Source organism: Primulina huaijiensis, chromosome 9, assembly GCF_012295235.1.
Source record: "Primulina huaijiensis isolate GDHJ02 chromosome 9, ASM1229523v2, whole genome shotgun sequence".
NCBI lineage: Eukaryota > Viridiplantae > Streptophyta > Magnoliopsida > Lamiales > Gesneriaceae > Primulina > Primulina huaijiensis.
In genome coordinates, this window is record NC_133314.1 from 18,445,915 (window position 1) to 18,466,685 (window position 20,771).

The following is a 20,771-nucleotide window of genomic DNA, read 5'->3' on the forward strand; positions in this document are numbered from 1 at the left end:
ATATATTATATATACAAGGATTTTATATTTTGAGCTAGTTTCGTTAAAACGGGAGGGAATGGGTCGGGTTAACTAACACCATAAACCCGACCCGTTACAAATTTAAAGGACCCGATACCATTTCGATCTGTTTAAAGCTTGAACCTAAATTCAAAGGTACCCCGACCTTTATCGGAGGTTAAGGGGTTCTACCTGTCAAATATGTTATATCCGTCGTTATATTATATTTGTAACATTATTTGTACATTTACATAATAAACTCAATGAGAAAACATCCCAAAAAAATTTATAACGTTAATGACAGAACTGTCAAAATATCATTTCATAACGAAGTGAGTTAAAAAATTGTCAATTCAATCTATCTATTTGGTAACGTGGGAGGGTCATCTCGTCAATGTTTAGTCATATTTGATGGTTTTGAGACGAGATTATCCGCTGCCCACCACACACCTGTTATTTGGACGGATTGAGAAATTGTCAACCCAACTCATCTATTTGACGAATCAAGAACCATCAAACGGGTCCAACTCATTTTGACCGTTCTAATTAAAAACAACAATTCTGTGTAATCCAAATGAGATATGTCAATTTTCATTTTGTCTCATTGAATTTTTTGTTGCACGTAAAGAGCAAGAGGACCAAACATCTCAAGATCCAAATTTTAGCACGTATTTGAGGCATTCATGAGATTTCTCTTCAAAACTAAAATTTTGCCGACATTCAGTTGACATAATCATGAGATGATGAGATATATGTTGGAGTATAATTTACAAAATCATAATGATATATTTAATAGAACGTACATGCTTGAAACACATACACAGATGTCACTGTTAATTTTTTTAAAAAAAAATAATGAGGATATGAGTAATTATATCTCAGAACTTTTTTTTTTAAAAAAAGATATATGAGATGTCGTGTTGTTAGGGTTGTCAATTCGGATCGGGTTAAAACGAGAGTATTGAAAAAAATTTCGAACTCGAATCAATCCTAAAGCTATAAACTGAACTCGAATCAACCCAATGATTTTTTATTATGAAATATTATTTTTTATTCTTTAAAAAACTAATTAAATAAAAATTCATACCACGTATTAATAATATTTTAATTTAAAGTATAATAACAAAACTTCACTGACAATTTTTCATGAGTTTAAATATTTAAATTTAATAATTTAATTATATAAAACGTTAATTCTCTATAAAAGAAACCATTGTTATAAAAGTCAAATATCTAACAAATATTAAAATAAATAGAAAATTTTCAAAAATCACAATGTAACTTATCTATACAATAAAAAGTATGTGATATTTGCATTATAAAAAAACAAAAATAGTTTGGGTGAGTCAGTTGGATATGCAAACACATTAATTTTTCCAAGCTCCTCGATATTATCATAAATATACGAGTCAAATTTTAATATAATATAATAAATATGAATATCATCCCAACATTTTTTGATATATATATATATGACCATTTTACCTCACTGATTATTCTCTATTTAACTAAAATGATAAGTGATTAATTTAATAAAATAAGGGGGCGTTTGGTTTGGGTGATTGGGTGGGTTTATGATTTCTAAAGCCACCTAATCAAGCGTTTGGTACGATTTTTATTTAACCAACTCAATCCTTCCTATAAATGATTAGGTTGTATTAGGTGGGATAAAATAATCACTCATCACCCCTTAGGATTATTTATCCAACACTTAATCCATCATATTTTTCCAATTTTACATTTCTCATATATCCAAACTCACCACCACTTCATGCCACGACCGCCCACCGCCCGATCGCCGACGTCAGCATACCGCAGCCGCCGCCGCTTCCGCCGGCTGACCACTTCCGGCCGGCCGACAACTTCCGTCGGCCGACTGACGACGTCGGCATACCGCAGACGGTGCCGACCGACCATTTCCAGCCGGCCGGTTGCCGCCGTCGCTTCCGCCAGCTGACCACTTCCAGTCGTTCGGCCGGCCGGCCGTTGCCGCCAACCGACCGCCACCTCCGCCGTCGCCGCCGTCGAAGGAGAAGGACAATTTTGTCATTTCATCAAAACATTCAAAATTATTTCATACTTAAAAATCATACCAAACATAATACTATTTTACATCATATATTACATTTCTATCACAATCATTTTTTTTTATCATTTACATACTAATCATTAGTTTATTTTATCCAACCTATCAAACGCAGCCTAAGTTAGCAATTGATAATAAAACAAAAGATATGATAAATCAATAATTTCAATTAAACAATGAACTAGTTAGATAATGCTATAATGGTTCATAATTTCTTAATATTCTCTAATAATTGAATTTCAATTCTTGAACTATATTCTTGACGTTATTCCTCGTTTTATCAATATATTATGTGGAACTATATTGAACTATAATTAATCGACATGCAGTAACTGAGTGTCATTACTTTATTTAACAATTACAACCACCTTAACGAACGGTAGAATCCTCTAATTTTTGACTTGTTGCACTATGGTCATGAACATATATCCAACCTTCCGTGTTCCACATAAGCTGAGTTATTAAATAACGTGAAATAGACACATATCATCAAGAATATGCAATAATGGAACGAAAATCACACACTTAAACATGTAAAATAGACACATATCATCAATAAATTTCAAAGTTGAAGCTAGATTCTTAAATAACGTGAAATAATAATTTTTTAGAATTAACAATAAAAATATTACGAGATTAAATATCTTTATTTTTATTTTTAAAGAAAATTAAAATAAAAATTCATTAAATTTTTGTTAAAAAATTTTGATTTTTTAAAATATGCACAATATTTTATTTAAAATATTAAATGTTCATATATAGGCTTACAAATATAATATTTGATGTAGCCCATATTTCTTATTTAAGAAACTATGGGTACGTTGAATTCGAGTGGACCAATCCAGATACTTGAGTGAAGCTCTGGCAAATCCAACGAGCTAACCCTAAAGTTGTCACTTACATCTTTCAACGAGAACCTTCCGAAACTCAAATCAACAGCCAGAGATTGTCGGTACGGTATCGGATATCGTATGCCATATCGAAAATATCGGTATGAGAAAAATGATACAGTTACGTACCGAATTTTCGATATATCAAAAAATTGGTATGCTGAAGTTTCGATACAGTATCGGTAAAATACCGTCATATCGAAAGTATATATATAAAAAATTCTTTATCTTGTAATTTCAAGGTCAGTGACCACCAATACTAAACAAATATCTCAAGACAATCAAAGACACCAAGAAATATATATACAAAACAAATCCATCAAGACAATAAACACAAAATGCAAAATGTGTCTAGAGATCCAAGACATCAATGAACGCTAATAAACTTCAACAGCACCATGTGCAACTTCTTCATCCGCTATCTTTGCAACAATCCTGAGGTCCTGTGATTTCTGAAGCCTGTCAGCTTTTTAACCAGTCAAAGCCCAACATTTAGTGTTCTAGCTAGCTGTAAGGTTACACAACAGAAATAAGACTTCTCAACAATTTAAATTCTCAACTATGAGTCGAGTTGCTTCACTGAAGTTTGATTTGGACTATTCCAACATGATGAGTCCAAACAGAAATTAAATTATTTATTTTGATACGGTATCGACATATATCATTTTATACAAAGAAATACCTTATATTTTTTAAAAATTTAACTTTATTATTTAAAAATATTATATATATTTTAATTTATATATATTATTTCGGTATATACCAAAAATTTCAAATTTCATATTGTCATTATACCGAATATTTCGGTATCGGTACCATACCGTACCGAAAATTTCAACAAATCGATATATTTCGGTACGATAACTTCGGTATATCGAAAATTCAGTATTTTTTCCCACCCATATCAACGACTACTCGAAAATTATCGAATAATAAAAGCGAGAACTTACCTTTTTCTTTTTTTTTCCTTAATAAAGGCTTATAAATATAAATAATGAAAGAAAGAGAAGCCCATTTTAGTTTTTTTTAAACATACGAAGAGTCATTTAGTTAGAGAAACCAACAACTAAAATATCTGTTTATATAAAAAATGATTTTCTAAAACAATATTATTTGGTCGAACTTAATATTTCGTCTTAAATTTGAAACTTTGATGTAATTTGAGTTACGATTCATAAGCAAAAAGTGTTTTTTGGAAACAATAATTTTTATTCTTTGAGCTTCTTTTTCTATTTTAATTTAAGAATAAAAACAAAAATATTTTTCATCATTTATCTAAACGTCAAAACTTATTCTTTAAAAAAAAAAAAAAACACTTTGAAAATCAGACTTATTTAATTATTTTTTTATGTTTCAACTTGTGTATCCAAACTGACCTTGAATATAAAATTTAATCAATTCCATAATCAATCGATATTTATCGTAAAAAAATATATGTCAAATAATAAAAACTTTATCTGTGCGTAAAATTATCCAAAATATTTAGAAAAAATTCATATAATATTTCCAAAATGATATCTAGAATAAATGAAGGAAAGCTATAATTTTTTAATTTTTTAAAAAAAACCCACTTCTTCAAAATTTGTAAAATCGAGTGTTTCGGGGATGGAGTTAAGCTTGCCTCTCTTCAATCTCATTTACGTTTGTCTCGACTATCCCATCCCCACCGTCGGATCCGTGCATCCATTTTTTTTTCCTAATTTTTTTTTAATTTTTTTATTATCATCTCCGCTGCTTAAACCCTAAAATTGATCGAACAAGCAATTTGGAATTCTGATTCTCTCTCAAGATATTGTTTTTCTGCCTCTTCTTGCCCCTTCTGCAAGGTAACAGACTTCTGCTCTTTATGCTTGTTCAGCACTAGCAGTGGTGGGCATGGATCTCATTTCTGGTTTATTTTATATATATCTGTTCCCAGGATTGGCGGAAGCTGTCCAATCAATCAGTCCTTTTTTCTTTGATATTTTATCATTTGATCGGGTGGAGTTGGTGAATGGCGGGAGGTTCTTCAGCTTCTGGTGCGGCAGGTAATGCTGCAGGGGTGAGAATAGTTGTTGCTGGAGATGCCAAGACAGGAAAATCGAGTTTGATAGTCACAGCTGCGGCTGAGAACTTTCCCACAAGTATTCCTCCAGTGCTACCACCAACCAGGCTGCCAGAGGACTTGTACCCGGACCGTGTCCCAGTCACCATTTTTGACACTTCATCAAGGTCTTTAAATATGTTACTTGATTTTTAAGAAAAGTGCATTTATTATTGGATATATGATTCATATGTTCTTTTGACTTATTTTTTTTATACGCATAAGGTTTGCTTTTAAGGTGGTTGTGATCTTTAAAATGTAAAGTTATGCCTCTTTTTGTAGTCATATTTGAACTGTGTTCTTGTTTTCGGTTATCCTGTGCCTTAAGTTTGCGCAAATTTGTGTTTAATGTATCTTTAGCCCTTTTGTTGTTGTTGTGTGTTTGTTTCTCTTCTTCCCATCTGATAAAAAAATTGAATTTCTTTATCATACCATTGGGAATGCAGTCCCGAGCATAGAGGCAAGCTTGTTGAACAACTAACACAAGCTGATGCTGTTGTTCTCACTTACGCCTGTGATAGACCAGAAACACTGGATCGATTGAGTTCATTTTGGCTTCCTGAACTTCGACGATTAGAGGTTACTTTCTCATGCTCATATAATTTATTAATTAAGCAGGAGTCGACGAGTTTTTAACATTTCAAGCAGCATCTTTCCTCGGTTTAAATAGCACATAAAAATAGATTTTTTACAGGTTAAAGTGCCGGTTATTGTTGTGGGTTGCATGCTAGATAAAAGAGGTGATCAACAGCCTGTTAGTCTGGAGCAGGTTATGTCACCAATTATGCAACAGTTCCGGGAGATTGAAACTTGTATTGAATGTTCAGCAGTAAACCATATTCAGGTTAAGATATAATGCCAATGTCTCCTTTTTCCTACTTTTTAGTATATTTTATTTTATTTATTTTGATATGCTCTTGTATTTTTCAACCAAATAATTGACTATCATGCCTGCTAGTTGTTTGGAGTTTAGTGATAGGTTTATCTCTCTCTCTCTCTCTCTCTCTCTCTCTCTCTCATGGTGGTTGTTTTCTTCTTGCAGATTCCTGAGGTGTTCTACTATGCACAAAAAGCAGTACTGCACCCGACTGCCCCTCTGTTTGATCAGGAACAACAAGTTTTGAAGCCGAGATGTGTGAGGGCTTTGAAAAGGATTTTTATTCTTTGTGACAATGACAGGGATGGGGCCCTCAGTGATTCAGAGTTAAATGATTTTCAGGTCAATTTCTTTGGATACCATGAAATTCTATATATGTCTCACTGTTGTTTCTGATTAAGGATAACTAGCTTTATGGCTTCATGTATAAGTTTCATATTTTTCATATGGAAAGTTAAATTATGTAAGTAGTAAATGTGCAGGTGAAGTGTTTCAATGCTCCACTGCAGCCGTCTGAAATAGTTGGAGTTAAGAGAGTTGTACGAGATAAATTGCCGGAAGGTGTCGATGAACGTGGTCTTACATTGACTGGCTTCCTGTTTCTCCATGCACTTTTTATTGAGAAGGGAAGATTAGAGACAACCTGGACCGTCCTTAGAAAATTTGGATATAACAACGAAATTAAGCTCCGGGATGATCAGTTGCCACCTCCAATAAAGAGATATCCTGACCAGGTATTAATTGTAAGATATTAGCATGAATTTCAATGGGTCACATGTGAAAATATGAAAGAACCTGGTGATGCCTTTGTTTAAAAGGGTTCGCATTTGGAAATTGAAAGTGATTTTAACATCTTTTTTATTTAAAAATTGATTGGTGGAATCCAGTGTCAATAGAACGTGGAGTCGTCATTCCTGGTGAGATGGTTCATTGTTTTTTCTTTTCTGTATGGCATTCATAAGCAAACTTGAACCTATGATTGGAGAACTGTCACCCAGAACACTATAGCCCAGAAGTATCTACTAATATGTGGTTACGATGGCATTTCCTGTTGAAATTTCAAAGGCCAACTTTTGAGATGAAATATAAAGTTTTTATTATTCTTGAAAGGTCCTTCCTGAGTTGATGGGATTTTTGAAATTTGAAAATTTATTGCGAGGCTTCATTTGTAATGAAGTATGTCTTTTTTATAGTAATAAGTAACGGAAGTCTCTTTGGTGGGTTTGCGATTGAAGGTTATTCAATATTCATTTAAAGAGATGAATTTTTACTTTTTTATAGTCCAAAGTAGCCTCTTTTCCAATTAATCAGTTTCCTAGTTTTTAGTATTTCTACTTTTACATCAATTAAATTATATTGGGATAGACTTCATTTTTGGATACAATCTCTGCTTTATGCTTGTTTATGCATGATTTCAAAGAGGAAACAATCTTAAGGTTGTTTTGCTTTCCCAATTCCAGCAATTTTAGTTGCATTGACTTTCGATCGGCTGCATTGAAACTATATGTTGCATTCTTATGACCACACATTTTCTTCTCCTATTGTTTGTCACACCCGAGGAATGATAAACATTGTAGCTAAGTTTGCTTAGGATTTAGGAATCAGCAAACAAATCATCATATTATTAAAGTTCCTATCAATTGATCTGTGACTTTTATCGATTCATAAACCTTCACAAGTCCAACACCAATTGAAGTTCAACTTTCTGATGTGTTCTGATGACTCGTTCTGATTTCCTTTTTCTTGTGAGTTCATGGTTTTGTGAATTGCCTCTCCTGTATGGTTCCTCTGAGATAATTTTTATTGTGCAGTGTATTTTTTTTGTTTTATTTTCTAATGCTTGATTCCCATCTTTGTAGAGTGTGGAGCTGACTAACGAAGCTGTGGAGTTTCTCAAAAAAATTTTCTTCACATACGATGTTGATTGTGTAAGTGAAGTCTCTTCGTACTGATTAGGTTATATATAACTGTAATCTTCTGATTTTTCTTCACATACGGTGTTGATTGTGTAAGTGAAGTCTCTTCCCTCATAATTAAGTTATATATAACTATAATATTCTGATTACTATTGATTTTATATATTTTTTTAGTATTGAGTTATTTTAATTGCTTGATATTGTCCTTTATGTGATCAGTTTGGTCTCCTTTGGAACAGTTCCTTGTTAATGTTTCATATAACACTAGTCAATTTGAGTGTGCTTTTTAAAGGTCTGGAACTGAGATATCAAAATGTTATTTATTATTTATATGTGGAAAATGGGACTGGATTGATGATTTATCATTGGAAAAAGCTATTATCCGTCATCAATTAGCTTATCTGTGTCGATTGCACTTAAATTCAAAACTAAAGAATTTTTTCAAACTCAACAGATGAAGTTCCGCTACATCAACTTTTTGATCATATTTTCATTCCAGAATTTTAACTCTGAAGCGTTAGATGATTATGTTTCAGTTGATATTGCGATGTCTTTGGAGTGGTACAAATCCAAATATAAAATTGACATTTGGTTCATTATTTTTTATGTCACATAAAATGGGTTCGAATATAAATTTTGGTTTTCGGGAGTGATACTCTTCGTACAAGATTCAAATAAGATGGATGATGATCTTCTGCAGCCATGGAAGATTCAAATAAGATGGATGATGATCATCTGCAGCCATAGAAGATTCAAACATGCCATCTAGTCGCCCACAGCAAGCAGCTGGAGAAGGAGATATATTTAGCTGAGATGGTTTGGTCGTAATAGGAGAAGTAAACTAGAGCGTGGTTGGCATCGCTGTAGGAGCTAACAAAAGGGTTTTTGGGATTAGTTAAATTTATTTGTCTTTTTAGTTTCTTTTTAATCCACTGTACAGGGAGTGTAGGATGAGTCACCAGGATAGGGATGATGATTTTGAGCCACACCATATTTTGGAGAAAAATAACAAATAACGGAGTTCACAGGTGGTGGCAACTGGCAACAAGTTTATCATGTGAATTGGTGGAAGTGGGATTATCAGATGGTGCGACTAAGGGAGTTTTTTTTAGCCATGACTTTAAAACACACATAAAGACACCCTTTTTGATATGTTGAGGAGCATTTCGGCCCCAACATCAAACTTTGTTTTGCTGATCTTAGAAAGTTGTGACAGTGTCGTGTTATTGTTTTTTTTTTATAGAAAACTAATTTTATTATAATACTTGGACAATACAATTTGTACGTGGATGAGCATTCCACGACAGCATTACAGCAAACAACAGCCTTAAAATACACCAGAATTACAAGGAGACAAAGTTTTCATGACCAAATAAATTTAAAGTCCCTCACTAAATCTGAAACGCATAAATGGTTGAACTTTTGCAAGGTAGTTGTCCAAGATGCAACCCTAAATTTGATATTTTCCCATACTTGATCAACAGAATCCGATTTGTCTTCAAAAATTCTACGGTTTCTCTCTAACCAAATGGACCAAAATATGCCGTGAATGATCATGTACCAGAATTCACTGTATTTCTTGTTGAAAATGCACACTGAATTGAGATGAAAGAGATCTTTAGCGTGCCTCGGCATAACCCAATGTATTCCCAGCTCGTTGCAAACTCTAATCCAAATCCTTGTGGTGAAAGAGCAGTGTAGAAGTATATGATCTTGATTCTCCTCGTGCTCTCGACACAAGCAACACCAACAACTTCCCCAAGGCCACGATTCACGAGAAGATCTTAATCTTCTGTGGGACATGTACTTTCCAAATGGTATTAAAGAAATCGAATAATGGAAAGATGGAAATAGGGAAAAAGAGCAATAAAAAGATCTAACAGAGAACAAACCTGAAGGGTCCCCCCTCCAAACTCTAACATCCTCAGTACCCATCTCTAATCTGACACTCTCTAAGACTCGAAACAAGTTGTTGAACTCAAGAACCTCATCCTCGCTGAGATCTCTTCTAAATCTAACGTCCCAAATGGTAGAAACATTACCCGCACTATTGACAACTTCAATGAAATGACTAATCGGTTTATTGTTAGAAATACAAATACGAAACAAAGTTGGAAATCTTATTTTAAACGAGTTATCTCCCACCCAGACATCCTCCCAAAAACGAATGATATTCCCCTGTTTTGGCACCCCCCTGATAAGTTCATGAAAAGCCTGGTAAGATCGAGAAATACACTTCCAAGGACTTCTAAAAGTTGCCTTCTCCGCCAACCCCAAATCCCACTTGTTTTCCTGTATCCCATATAAACTATGAATTATTTTTTTCCACAACGATCCCCTTTCCACTGAACCTCTCCACCACCATTTGCCAAGAAGAACCTTGTTCCTGAGACAAACATTCCCCAATCCCAAACCTCCTTTTTCCTTTGGTTTACAAACTTTTTTCCATCCGACGACATGGCAATGGTTTTCCCCGTCACTACCATCCCACAAAAAATCTCTCATCATTTTTTCCATTTTACCGGCAACCTCTATTGGCACTTTGAAAAGGGACATGAAATAGGATGACATCGCACAAAGCACGGCCTTTATCAAAGTGAGACGACCTCCTCTCGATAAAAACGATTTTTTCCAGCTTGCTAATTTCTTTGACATTTTCGAGAGCACGGGTTCCCAGAAATCCTTCTTAGTTGGATTACCTCCCAGTGGTAGCCCAAGATATTTAATAGGCCAACTATCTTTTTTGCACCCAACACTTGCTGCCAAATCATCTACATCCTTTTCCGAACAATTCAATCCAAGCACAACACTTTTGCCCAAATTTATTTTCAACCCAGAGTTGTTGCCAAACAATTTTATAATGTTTAGTATTGCCAACACGTCGTTTTCTGATCTCGCGAAAAACAGAATATCATCCGCAAACTGTAAATGCGTTATTTCAATTTTTTCTTTCCCTACTTCGAGTCCCATGATCTCATGATCTGCCCATGCCTTGTCTACCATTCTCCCCAACCCATCGACTACTAAGTTGAATAAGAACGGTGATAATGGATCCCCCTGTCTGAGACCTCTCTCCCCTTTTAACTTTCCTTGCGGCTTTCCATTAATAAAGATTGAGAAAGACACATTAGAAACACATTCCTTGATCCACCTTCTCCATCTCTCACCGAATCCCTTTTTTTCCAACACGAAGTCTAAAAATCGCCAGTCTACGTTGTCATACGCCTTTTCCAAATCAATTTTGAGCACCCATCCTTTTAATTTCTTTCGTCGATATTCTTCCACAACTTCATTCGCAATAAGTCAACAATCAAGTTTTTGTCTTCCTTTGATAAAAGCACACTGATTCTTCGCAACGGTGTTACTCACAACTCTCTTCAATCTACTTGTCAAGACCTTAGCCGTGATTTTGTAGAGACTCGTGATCAAACTGATTGGCCTGAAGTCTTTAATATGTCAGCGCATCTTTTTTCTTTGTGATAAGACATATATATGTCTCATTTGTAATTCCATTGACAATTCCATCTTCAAAAAATTCAGCAAAGACCTTTAATAAATCCATCCTCACTGTATCCCAGTTTTTTTGAAAGAAAGCCATTGTGAATCCATCCGGTCCCGGAGCTTTTGAACCGTCACAATCAAACACTGCCTTTTTAATCTCGTCCTCTTCGAAATTTCTTTCCAGCTCATCAGCATCTCCTCTCTGTAAAGGGCTCCAGTCGAGCCCATTAAGACCCCTCTCTACGTCGTCAAAAGTCTCCCCTTCCCCGGCAGGTTTCCTAAATAGTTGGCCGTAAAATTTTAGGATCTCATGTTTAATTTGTTTTTCCTCGGTTATCACTGTACCATTGTCCAATTCCACTTTGTCTATCAATGCTCTGTTCCTTCTGTTGCTCAGTAACGAGTGAAAAAATTTTGAGTTATGATCCCCTTCTTTGAGCCATCTAATTTTTGCTTTTTGGCTTTGAATTTGGAAATTTGTAAACGACACATTTTCCAACTCACTCCTTGCTTCCCTTCTTTCAATGTTTAGAGCTTCCGACCATCTTCCTTCTGCCTCAATCCCATCCAACTGCTTAATCTTATTGCTTGACTCTTTGAGTCTGATACCCACATCCCCAAACACTTCTCTATTCCATTTGCAAGCTTCTGTTTTGATCTCTTTCAGTTTTTGCCTAAATTTGTATCCTTCCCACCCTTCAAATCCTCCCTTGGTCCACCATGTCCTGACTAGATCTTTGAATTTTCTATGTGATAACCAAGCATTCTCAAATCTGAAAGGAGTTGGACCCCAACTCAACTTAGCAGTATCAATCAGAATAGGGCAATGGTCCGATGTGATTCTTGGTAACACTGTTTGTCAATAATTGGGGAATAAATTCGTCCAACCCCCCGAGAAAAGGAATATGTCCAAGCGACAACAAATCGGTATCGATCTAAAATTTGACCATGTGAACTTGGCATTCAACAGTGGTGGATCTATGAGCTGCAACTCTTCTATCAAAGCATCAAAGCAAGACATGCTTGTGGTTATCGAATGGCTATTCAGTTTTTCACCTGAATTCCTTACAACATTAAAGTCACCTCCTAGACACCAATTATCCCCACAAATCGATTTCAGTCCGGCCAATTCATCCCAGAAAAATTCTCTCACCCTCGGCTTAACAGGTCCGTAAACAGCTGTGAACCACCAAGTTATGCCATCATTCCGACTGATTTCAATTGATACCGAAAACTCCCCAATCAAATTATTGTTGACTAATACCACTCTTGGATCCCACGTCACAAGAATTCCCCCAGATCTTCCAATTGATGGCAGGCAAACCCAATCGACAAATCTTGATTTCCAAACGCTAGCAACAAACTTTCTGTCCACCTTTTCGATTTTTGTCTCCAAAATAGCCACAATATCTGGTTTTTCGTTGCGAATGATTTTCCTAACCAATTGTCTCCTTCTCACTCCCCCTCCGCCTCTTATATTCCATGAGCAAATTTTCATGGGAAGACATTGGCACCCTTTGAAGTTGAGCCTCTCTCGTAGTTTATACCACTATGTAATCTATACATTTCCCTTCGTAAAGTCCCATTGAACCTCTTGTGTCCTTTTCCACTTTCGGCTTCTTTTCCAACTCCAGCCACCTTACTTGCCTCACAATTGTTTCTCAACCAGACGTAATTTAGTCGTCATTTCCATGGTATGCTTAGGTATTCATTATTTTTAAGGTGCTCCAATCTGCACTATTTGCTTACAATCATCAATGTGATTCAATTGCTTGTTATTAAATTCTTATTTCATGCTGTACGTTAACATGATTTTTTGTTTCTATGTTCTAAAGGATGGAGCTCTTCGATCTGCCGAGCTTGAAGATTTGTTTTCTACTGCGCCTGAAAAGTAATGGATTTTTGTTTGGCATCTTCACATTTTGTTACTTCCACAAATTGGTCCCTTTTTACTACAGATGTTTTGGAGATCATATTTAAATGAATCTATCGAACAGTTTTGATATCTGTGATGAACTGCTAAAATGAGAAGGGAAATTTTTGATACATTTACATCTATGTCGTTTTACTCAAGGTCGAGTTAATTATCAACAAGTGGGTTCAGACTCATAGATTGGTTTGGATTTTTGAGATACATCTGCTAAAGACTACCCAAGAGCCCATTAAAATTCTCGAATATAGATGCTCTTCTACTTTTATTGCACGAGCCAGTTATTCATATGTAGCTTTGTTTTTTAGATAATTAACTCAAACAGAATAGCTTACAGCATCCATTCTCCAAGATAGTGGGGGGAAAATACTCATTCGAGGATTAGGTGACATGGAAAGAACTGTGACACACTAATTTTAAATTGGTTTTAAGAATTTGTTGTTGGCTTAAGATGATTTAGAGTGACCATTTTACATCTCCGTTTGATATTTGTTTCTTTAATGTATTTAGACACTCCAAGGACAACTACAAACAACTATTTCTTTGTTTCCCTGTTAGAAATTCTCTCGTATAACTGCAGGCTTGACTGTTAATGACTTTTTGTTTCTTTTAATGGATAAGTCATCGAGTCATGTTCTGCGAAGCAGTTTGGGTTTACTTTCCAAGCCTTTTTCCTTCTGAGGATTTTCCTACATCAACCTTAACTTTTCCCTTAAAAAAATGCATTGTTCAGTGGATTAGGTGCAACGGTAGGCTTGTAATGACTTCTGCACATAACCTTTGACCAATCTTGAATTTTGACCAATGGAAAGTTTTTATGCATCTGTTTTGCTGGGTTACACAATTTTATTTTTTTTTTGCTAGATCAATCTTGAATTTTGACCACTGGAAAGTTTGTATGCATCTATTTTGTTGGGTTACACAACCTATCTTTTTCGCTTGCCCTAACATTTCCTTTTCTTCTTTGGAAATTAGTCCTTGGAACAAAGCTCCATATGAGGATGCTTCAGAGAAGACTGCTTTGGGATGGTTATATCTGGATGGATTTTTGGCAACGGTGTGTGAAATTCAATCATTGCACTTGAAGTTTTTGATTGCCCATGTTTTTCATTTCAATTTCGCTATTTTTAGCTGCCTGGCCTTCATAAGCATTCTTTATTTCATAAGCCTAGTTGAAAGAGGAAAATACGTGATATCTTTTGTGTTCATGCATTTTACTGAATACATCCTATCCCTGCCACCTCCAAACTCTAGAAAATTTATGACAGCTTCTGTTAAGAAAAAGAATTAGAGGTTTGAATTATCTTTTCCCTAGCTTTTACAAACTATGTTTCATCTGCCCCTGGTCTTAAGTATGTGTTGTCAACTCTAGGCTCAGGTTCTGATTTCTGACTACAATATTCAACTTTCACCTCACCCTTATAAGCTGCTCCAATTGTGGTCTGTTATTTTTCAGCTATTATGGTGTGACACAAAGTGCATTATGATCAACACATGTTTGAGCTTCTTCTTCATGCTTGCTTGATATCTTCTTTCTGTTATTATTCGCAAAATTAACCTAGTGTATTCTATGTGATAATGGCTATTGATGTTTATTTGTTAAATTACTTAGTATGTCTGTTTAATAATTTCTATCATGTACTTTCACTAGTAAAAATAATGCTAAAGCTTGCTGACAATGACGTACAAGTTTGCAGTGGGCACTTATGATGCTTCTGGACCCAATTCATTGCATCGAGACACTTATATATATTGGATATGGTGGTGATCCTTCATCTGCCATGCGAGTAACTCGGAGAAGACGATTAGATCGTAAGAAGCAGCAAGCAGAAAGAAATGTTCATTTGTGTTATGTTTTTGGGCCAAAGGAAGCAGGGAAATCTGCTTTGTTGAGTTCTTTTATTGGAAAGTAAGTTTTGTCTTCACCGAATATACAACTTTTATATGAGGATTAATTTTGTTGCATTTTTAGTCGACAAGATGCGATTATTCCGCTAGTCGCTATGAATTTGTTTTCTTTGTAGGCCTTTCCCTGAAGAGTATGTTTCCACCACCAGTGACAGATATGCTGTTAATGTGGTTGATCTACCATCGGTATGTCACATCTTGTCATTTCTTAGAAATGATTCATTGAAATATAAAACAAGGTAACTTGATAGTTTCGACCTGCGCAAGCTTTGAAACATATTATATTGTACAATCAAAATTTTATATAGATTTTCACAGTGAGATTTGAAAACCTTGGCAGGTGGATAAACAATAGTTGCATGAGGAAAAATGTGAATTTTACTCTAACTGAAAAGTAAGGATATTAATAGCTGCTTATTGAAATCAGAACATTACATCGGAGAAAAGCGCTTGTGAGTTGATGATGCTAGTGTCATACTGATTTCTTGGGTGCTACATCATAAATTTTTCTCTTTTATCCGAATATAACAGAAGAAAATGATCCCAAATTTATTTTGAGTGTTTTCGTTTGAGCCTTGTACCTCTTGGTGGAAATATTTGACACTTTTAAGAATTTATTTTATGGTCCATTGACTGGGGCCTCCTTAAGAAGGTTTTGTTTTTGTCTCCTGAAGTCCGAATATGGCATGAGAATGCATTCTGTGCTCCTTTTTGATTGATAAGTGTGGGATGTGTTAGTCTAATTTCGTGTGCTGGAGATACTTGGATTTTTGAAGAAGCTACGATTTTTATGTTGGCAGGGACTCAAAAAAATCCTTGTATTACGAGAGATTCCAGAGGAAGGAGTGAAAATTTTACTAACTGCAAAGGATTCCCTGGCAGCTTGTGATGTTGCAGTATTTGTACATGACAGGTAGCGGATTTCTTCTTTCACTGGTACCAGAAATATCTTGATGAAATGTCCCAGAAAACTGCCTTTGTGTCGTGGAAATTTGGACACCTTTTTTCCTTTTTAACATCAGAAATCATATTCCATTTTGTTTCCCATGGCCACTCATGTTTTCTGTTAGAGTACTTTCGCTGTTAGCAATGTACACTAAATCTACTGACTACTGGAGCAGTATCTCGTATACAATAGCATGAATTATAGTTTTTACCTATGGGTTATGACACAAACCCTTGTCGTGAATGGTTTTGTACATTGTTCGTTCCTCAGCTTTTTGTAGTTTGAACTCGGTTTCAGAAATGTTATGTAAAGCATCCCAAAAATTTAAGGTCAAAATACACAGGCGAGCAAGAATATAAATTTAAATGTTAAAAAATTGTATCTTCCATTTCCTGGCTTCTTTTATATTCTTGCTGACAATTGCATGTTGTATATAGAGTTCTGGTTGTGTGCTAGTAGTCTGAAATGAATGTGATTTTGGACATCTGATAGGGCGAAAAAGTAATAATGGTGCACCCTGAAGATATTGATGAGTTAAAAATACATCATTTTACTTCTTTGGGTGGTCTTTTGTATGTTGTAATTTCATATCAGTTAGCTCATCCCAGAATTTCTTCCTTAACTTCATACATTTTTTTATTGATTAGGGTTACTAGACTAGCCAAGTCGGTTGATTATTAGTTGTATTATAGAGTTCTAACTTGAGTTTGAATTAAATGTTGTTGAAAATTTAAGCTTAATTTGAGCTTGTGCTGGACTAAATCATATTAAGTTTGTGCTTGGCTTTCTTTCTACTGGCATGTTAAATTCCATTTGTCACTTTCTCGGTACTGTCAAAAAGAGGAATCAAAACACTAGCTCATAGATTTCAACATGGAAAAATGGAAAACAAAAAAACAAGCAGCAAAATATAAATCTTTAGTTATCGGAACCAACAAAAGATTTTACTCAGAGGAATAGATAGTAAAATATAAATTTTGAATTTGGAAGAACACAAATATAATGAATCAAGAACACGATACAACAAAGGTTTTACGTGGCTTTGCCATGAAACCTACACCCGTGCCATTAGAGGACCAGAACTTTATTAACCTCTCTTGATTTGGATTAAAAATCATGCCTTCTACGCATAGTTGAAAATTGATTAAAATAAACGTGGTAGGAAATATTTACTATAACTAAACTACAAATTTATTTCATGATTCTTTTTTATTTCCAACGCTCCCTCTCTAGTTGAACATAGAATCATGTTTTAAGCATTCAACTTGAACAGAAGTGTCTTCAAAAAAATTGCGCAATGTTGTGTTCATAGCTAGAGAGACACTGTGCAGGCAGGTTGAGACCTTTCACCGAGTAGCAACATGGTCTTCTTACTTTTGCATTCAAAAGGATTAATCGAACCTGTAGACAGTAAAATTATGGGTTGTTCAACTTGTAACCATGACAATCAGGCAGTCAGAACCATGGTTCTTATATGCTATTCAGTAATTGGTCCTGACAGTTATTTTGTTCGTATTGCTGTATTGTCCTTATTTTTTCCTACATGGATAGATTTTTCTGACAACACATGAAAAAAACCCGAGATGGGGATTTCTTTTATGATGCCATGTTGAATATTTAATAATAATACTATAGCGAAGAAAGCATTATAGGTTTTACGTGATTCAACCACAGAGATCTATGTTCATTATACAATAAATGCACGCAGGTTTAAAATCTATCAATCTCTCTTGGTTTATGTTATAACCATCACCTTTATACGTATGTTAAAATATATTGATATGAATACTGCGACTATTGATATGAATAGTGAAGACTACAACTAAATTACAATTATATCAATATAAATACTATAACCAGATACACGTCCACCTTTGGATGCACTCTGGGCTATTACCCAAGGGGTAGAATGAAATTTCCTACTATAACTAAATCACAATTATATAATGTGAATGATATGATGTAATTCAAAATATATTTTTTGATCTGTACAATGCCCCTCAAGTTGAACATGGAAAGTTGAATTGATTTGAACTCCATAATTGATTTGCACTTGTGCTTTATTCGAACAAGTTGGAAAAGCCTCCAGTTTCTTGATTTGCTTTGTACCCTAATATTGACAATCAACCAGAGTCGCCCATTTATTAGCACACAAGTTTACTGTTTTTTCTTTTATCTTAACATTGCTGCTCCTTTTTTCCCTTTTTCAAACAGCTATTTTCTTCAATAGTTCAATGTTAATATGTGATCTTTCCTCTGTAGTTCTAGTGAACCTTCCTGGGAGAAAGCCACTGAGATGCTTGTGGAGGTCGCTGGTCAAGGGGAAGCTACTGGGTATGAGGTGCCTTGCCTAATTGTGGCTGCTAAGGATGACCTTGACCCCTATTTGACAGAGATTCAAGATTCTACAAGGGTAATATTGTGTAGAATGAGCATAAATTGAGTTCAAATTCAACCCTCTTTGTTTCTATTGGGCGTTGTCTATTTGTAGAGCTTGTACTCTGCATAATATATGAAATTTGAATGGCTTCATTTGTGTAGTAAACCATGGAATCTATAACCAGTATTTTGTAAAATATGTTCAGTGTTGACCCAAAGTTCTCTTCTTTTCTCTATCCGTGGTGTTTGTTGGCAACAAATCAAGAAAGTGTTTTTCCCTGAGCTATTGGTTCTAGCAAATGTTATCATTGATTCCTCTAGTATGGCTCAAGTTGTAAAAACTGAGTTTCTTTAGAAGTCATGGATTTAGCTATATGGACGGATTAACAGCCTAAGTGCTAGTATGGACGGTGGAATACGTGTAATCTCACTTGCTTGCCTCTATTAGTGTCCACCATATGGGAGCTATTTTCTTGATTGTTTTTTCTGATGTGGGAAGAAGAGCTGCGCATCTGGACTAGTGCACATTTAAATTGTTATTTTGCTCTGAATATGGTTTCTTCCTTCTGAAGCTGATAATTTTTCTTTTCTTTCTTTTTCTCTTCAAAGGTAAGCCAAGATATGGGAGTAGAGGCACCTATACCCCTGAGCACAAAGCTGGGAGATTTGAGTAACATATTTCAGAGGATTGTGAGGGCAGCAGAACACCCTCATTTGAGCATTCCTGAGACGGTAGCAGGGAAAAGCCGTAAGCAGTATCACAAGATGATTAACCGGTCCCTTGTGTTTGTCTCAGGTATCTTGGTCTAGAGAATTATGGCTCTTTTTTTGGTTGAACTCCAGAGCCAACCATTGTTGGCTACAAATTTCAAACATCTCCCTCCATGTTTCTTTTCTCAAATATTTTCTCTACAGGTTCATTTATATTTCAATACAACTATAAAAAATATAAAACTTGAACAACTATGTCTTATTTGGAGCAGTTATAGTAGTTATTATACTATTTTACTTTTTCCATGTAATCATTACATTATATCTCTCTTTGCAGATCACATCAACTTCCAATATTGATTTCCATACAGTATTTCAAAATCATTTTGAGTTTGTTTGTTAAAATTTGGTGTTGAGTCAGATCGGGAGCCCAACCGGATGCCGCCTATGTTTCTTTTGTGCTTTTCACAATTTATGGGAACCTTCATTCTGTTACATTTCAGACAATCATAAACTTTCTTACAAAATGTTTTCATGTGTTGCAATGTTGCGCTTTATTTTCACACTTTGCATATTTTGAAAATGATTTTTAACTGAATGATCCAATTGAAGGAGAATGACAGAGAATGCGAACATAGTTTTAATGACTGACAACCATTCTGTGTCGCCCGACTGATGGGTTTACGAATTTTCATCAGTTGTTTGATCCTAGTTTGAGAGGGGCTGGGACATGTCATAAGTTGTGGGATGCATTAAGGGAGTTTCGAATAAACGATTTACTTGTTTTCTGGATTGTGATATGGCCTTTATGATTGTAATATTCATTTGTTGTTCAATTTCTTCTTCACGGCGTTTAAAATTCTGAAGTGCACTTGCACATTTTATTCATCATACTGTTACTGAGTTTATCAATCTTACAGTCGGAGCTGCTGTGGCTGTAGTCGGGTTGGCTGCCTATCGTGTTTATGCTGCAAGAAGGAATTCATCTAGTTAGGAAAGAAAATATCTGGTTATGATCGATTGACTATGTTTTTTGTAGGTAGGTTGGTTTTTATTTTTTATTTTAGAGTAGGGGGTGTGGTTCTTTTTGAACCACTCCAGTTTAATTCGTGCTTATTTGGTCTTGTCATATCAAAATTATTATCAAACTAAATCATGCACACTTTCAGTTTGGTTTTATCAACTTTTTCTCGAGCTTGTCTGCGAATTTCATATTTTTATCTTTTTCCAGTGGTATTGAGCCAACTTTTTTTCTCCTCAGAAAGGAAAATTTTTAATTGCCTCTACCCTGTAGTGTAGATATGAGCTGTTCTATTGCAAGAAAATAGCTATTATCTAATAGTTTTCATTCATCTACTCTAGCCTGTTTCAAGAAACACAATCTTCAACATTTCAAGAGGGGGAATAAGTCATGCATAAATGAAAGAATATTCATTGATTTGTGTCCCATTTTGATCTTATGAAGATTCGAGAAAGAAAAATCATTTCCTAAGTAAAAACTTTCCTTTTGTTTTCAAAACAATTAATGGGTTTCAAACTCGAAA

At 35.0% G+C, this 20,771-nt stretch overlaps 1 protein-coding gene across 1 annotated transcript; it reads left to right on the forward strand.

The window, feature by feature from the left end:
- Positions 1–4,625: 4,625 nt before the first annotated feature.
- On the forward strand, positions 4,626–20,425 carry LOC140984272 (mitochondrial Rho GTPase 1-like). The gene is made up of 15 exons (XM_073451552.1): positions 4,626–4,802; positions 4,895–5,187; positions 5,506–5,638; positions 5,754–5,903; positions 6,102–6,278; positions 6,419–6,670; positions 7,796–7,864; positions 13,189–13,244; positions 14,259–14,340; positions 14,981–15,192; positions 15,308–15,377; positions 15,992–16,104; positions 18,400–18,550; positions 19,126–19,312; positions 20,148–20,425. Exons 2-15 carry the CDS (start codon positions 4,970–4,972, stop codon positions 20,219–20,221), a joined length of 1,944 nt encoding a protein of 647 aa, XP_073307653.1. The 5' UTR covers positions 4,626–4,802; positions 4,895–4,969; the 3' UTR covers positions 20,222–20,425.
- The last annotated feature ends 346 nt before the right edge of the window (positions 20,426–20,771 follow it).

What these genes read in the sequence shown, in the direction of transcription:
- LOC140984272 (XM_073451552.1), top strand. Translation starts at nt 4,970, where the DNA reads ATGGCGGGAGGTTCTTCAGCTTCTGGTGCGGCAGGTAATGCTGCAGGG. An exon ending in TTGAGTTCTTTTATTGGAAA is followed by an intron (nt 15,193 to 15,307) that starts GTAAGTTTTGTC and finishes TTTTCTTTGTAG; the next exon opens with GCCTTTCCCTGAAGAGTATG. An exon ending in GCAGTATTTGTACATGACAG is followed by an intron (nt 16,105 to 18,399) that starts GTAGCGGATTTC and finishes TTTCCTCTGTAG; the next exon opens with TTCTAGTGAACCTTCCTGGG.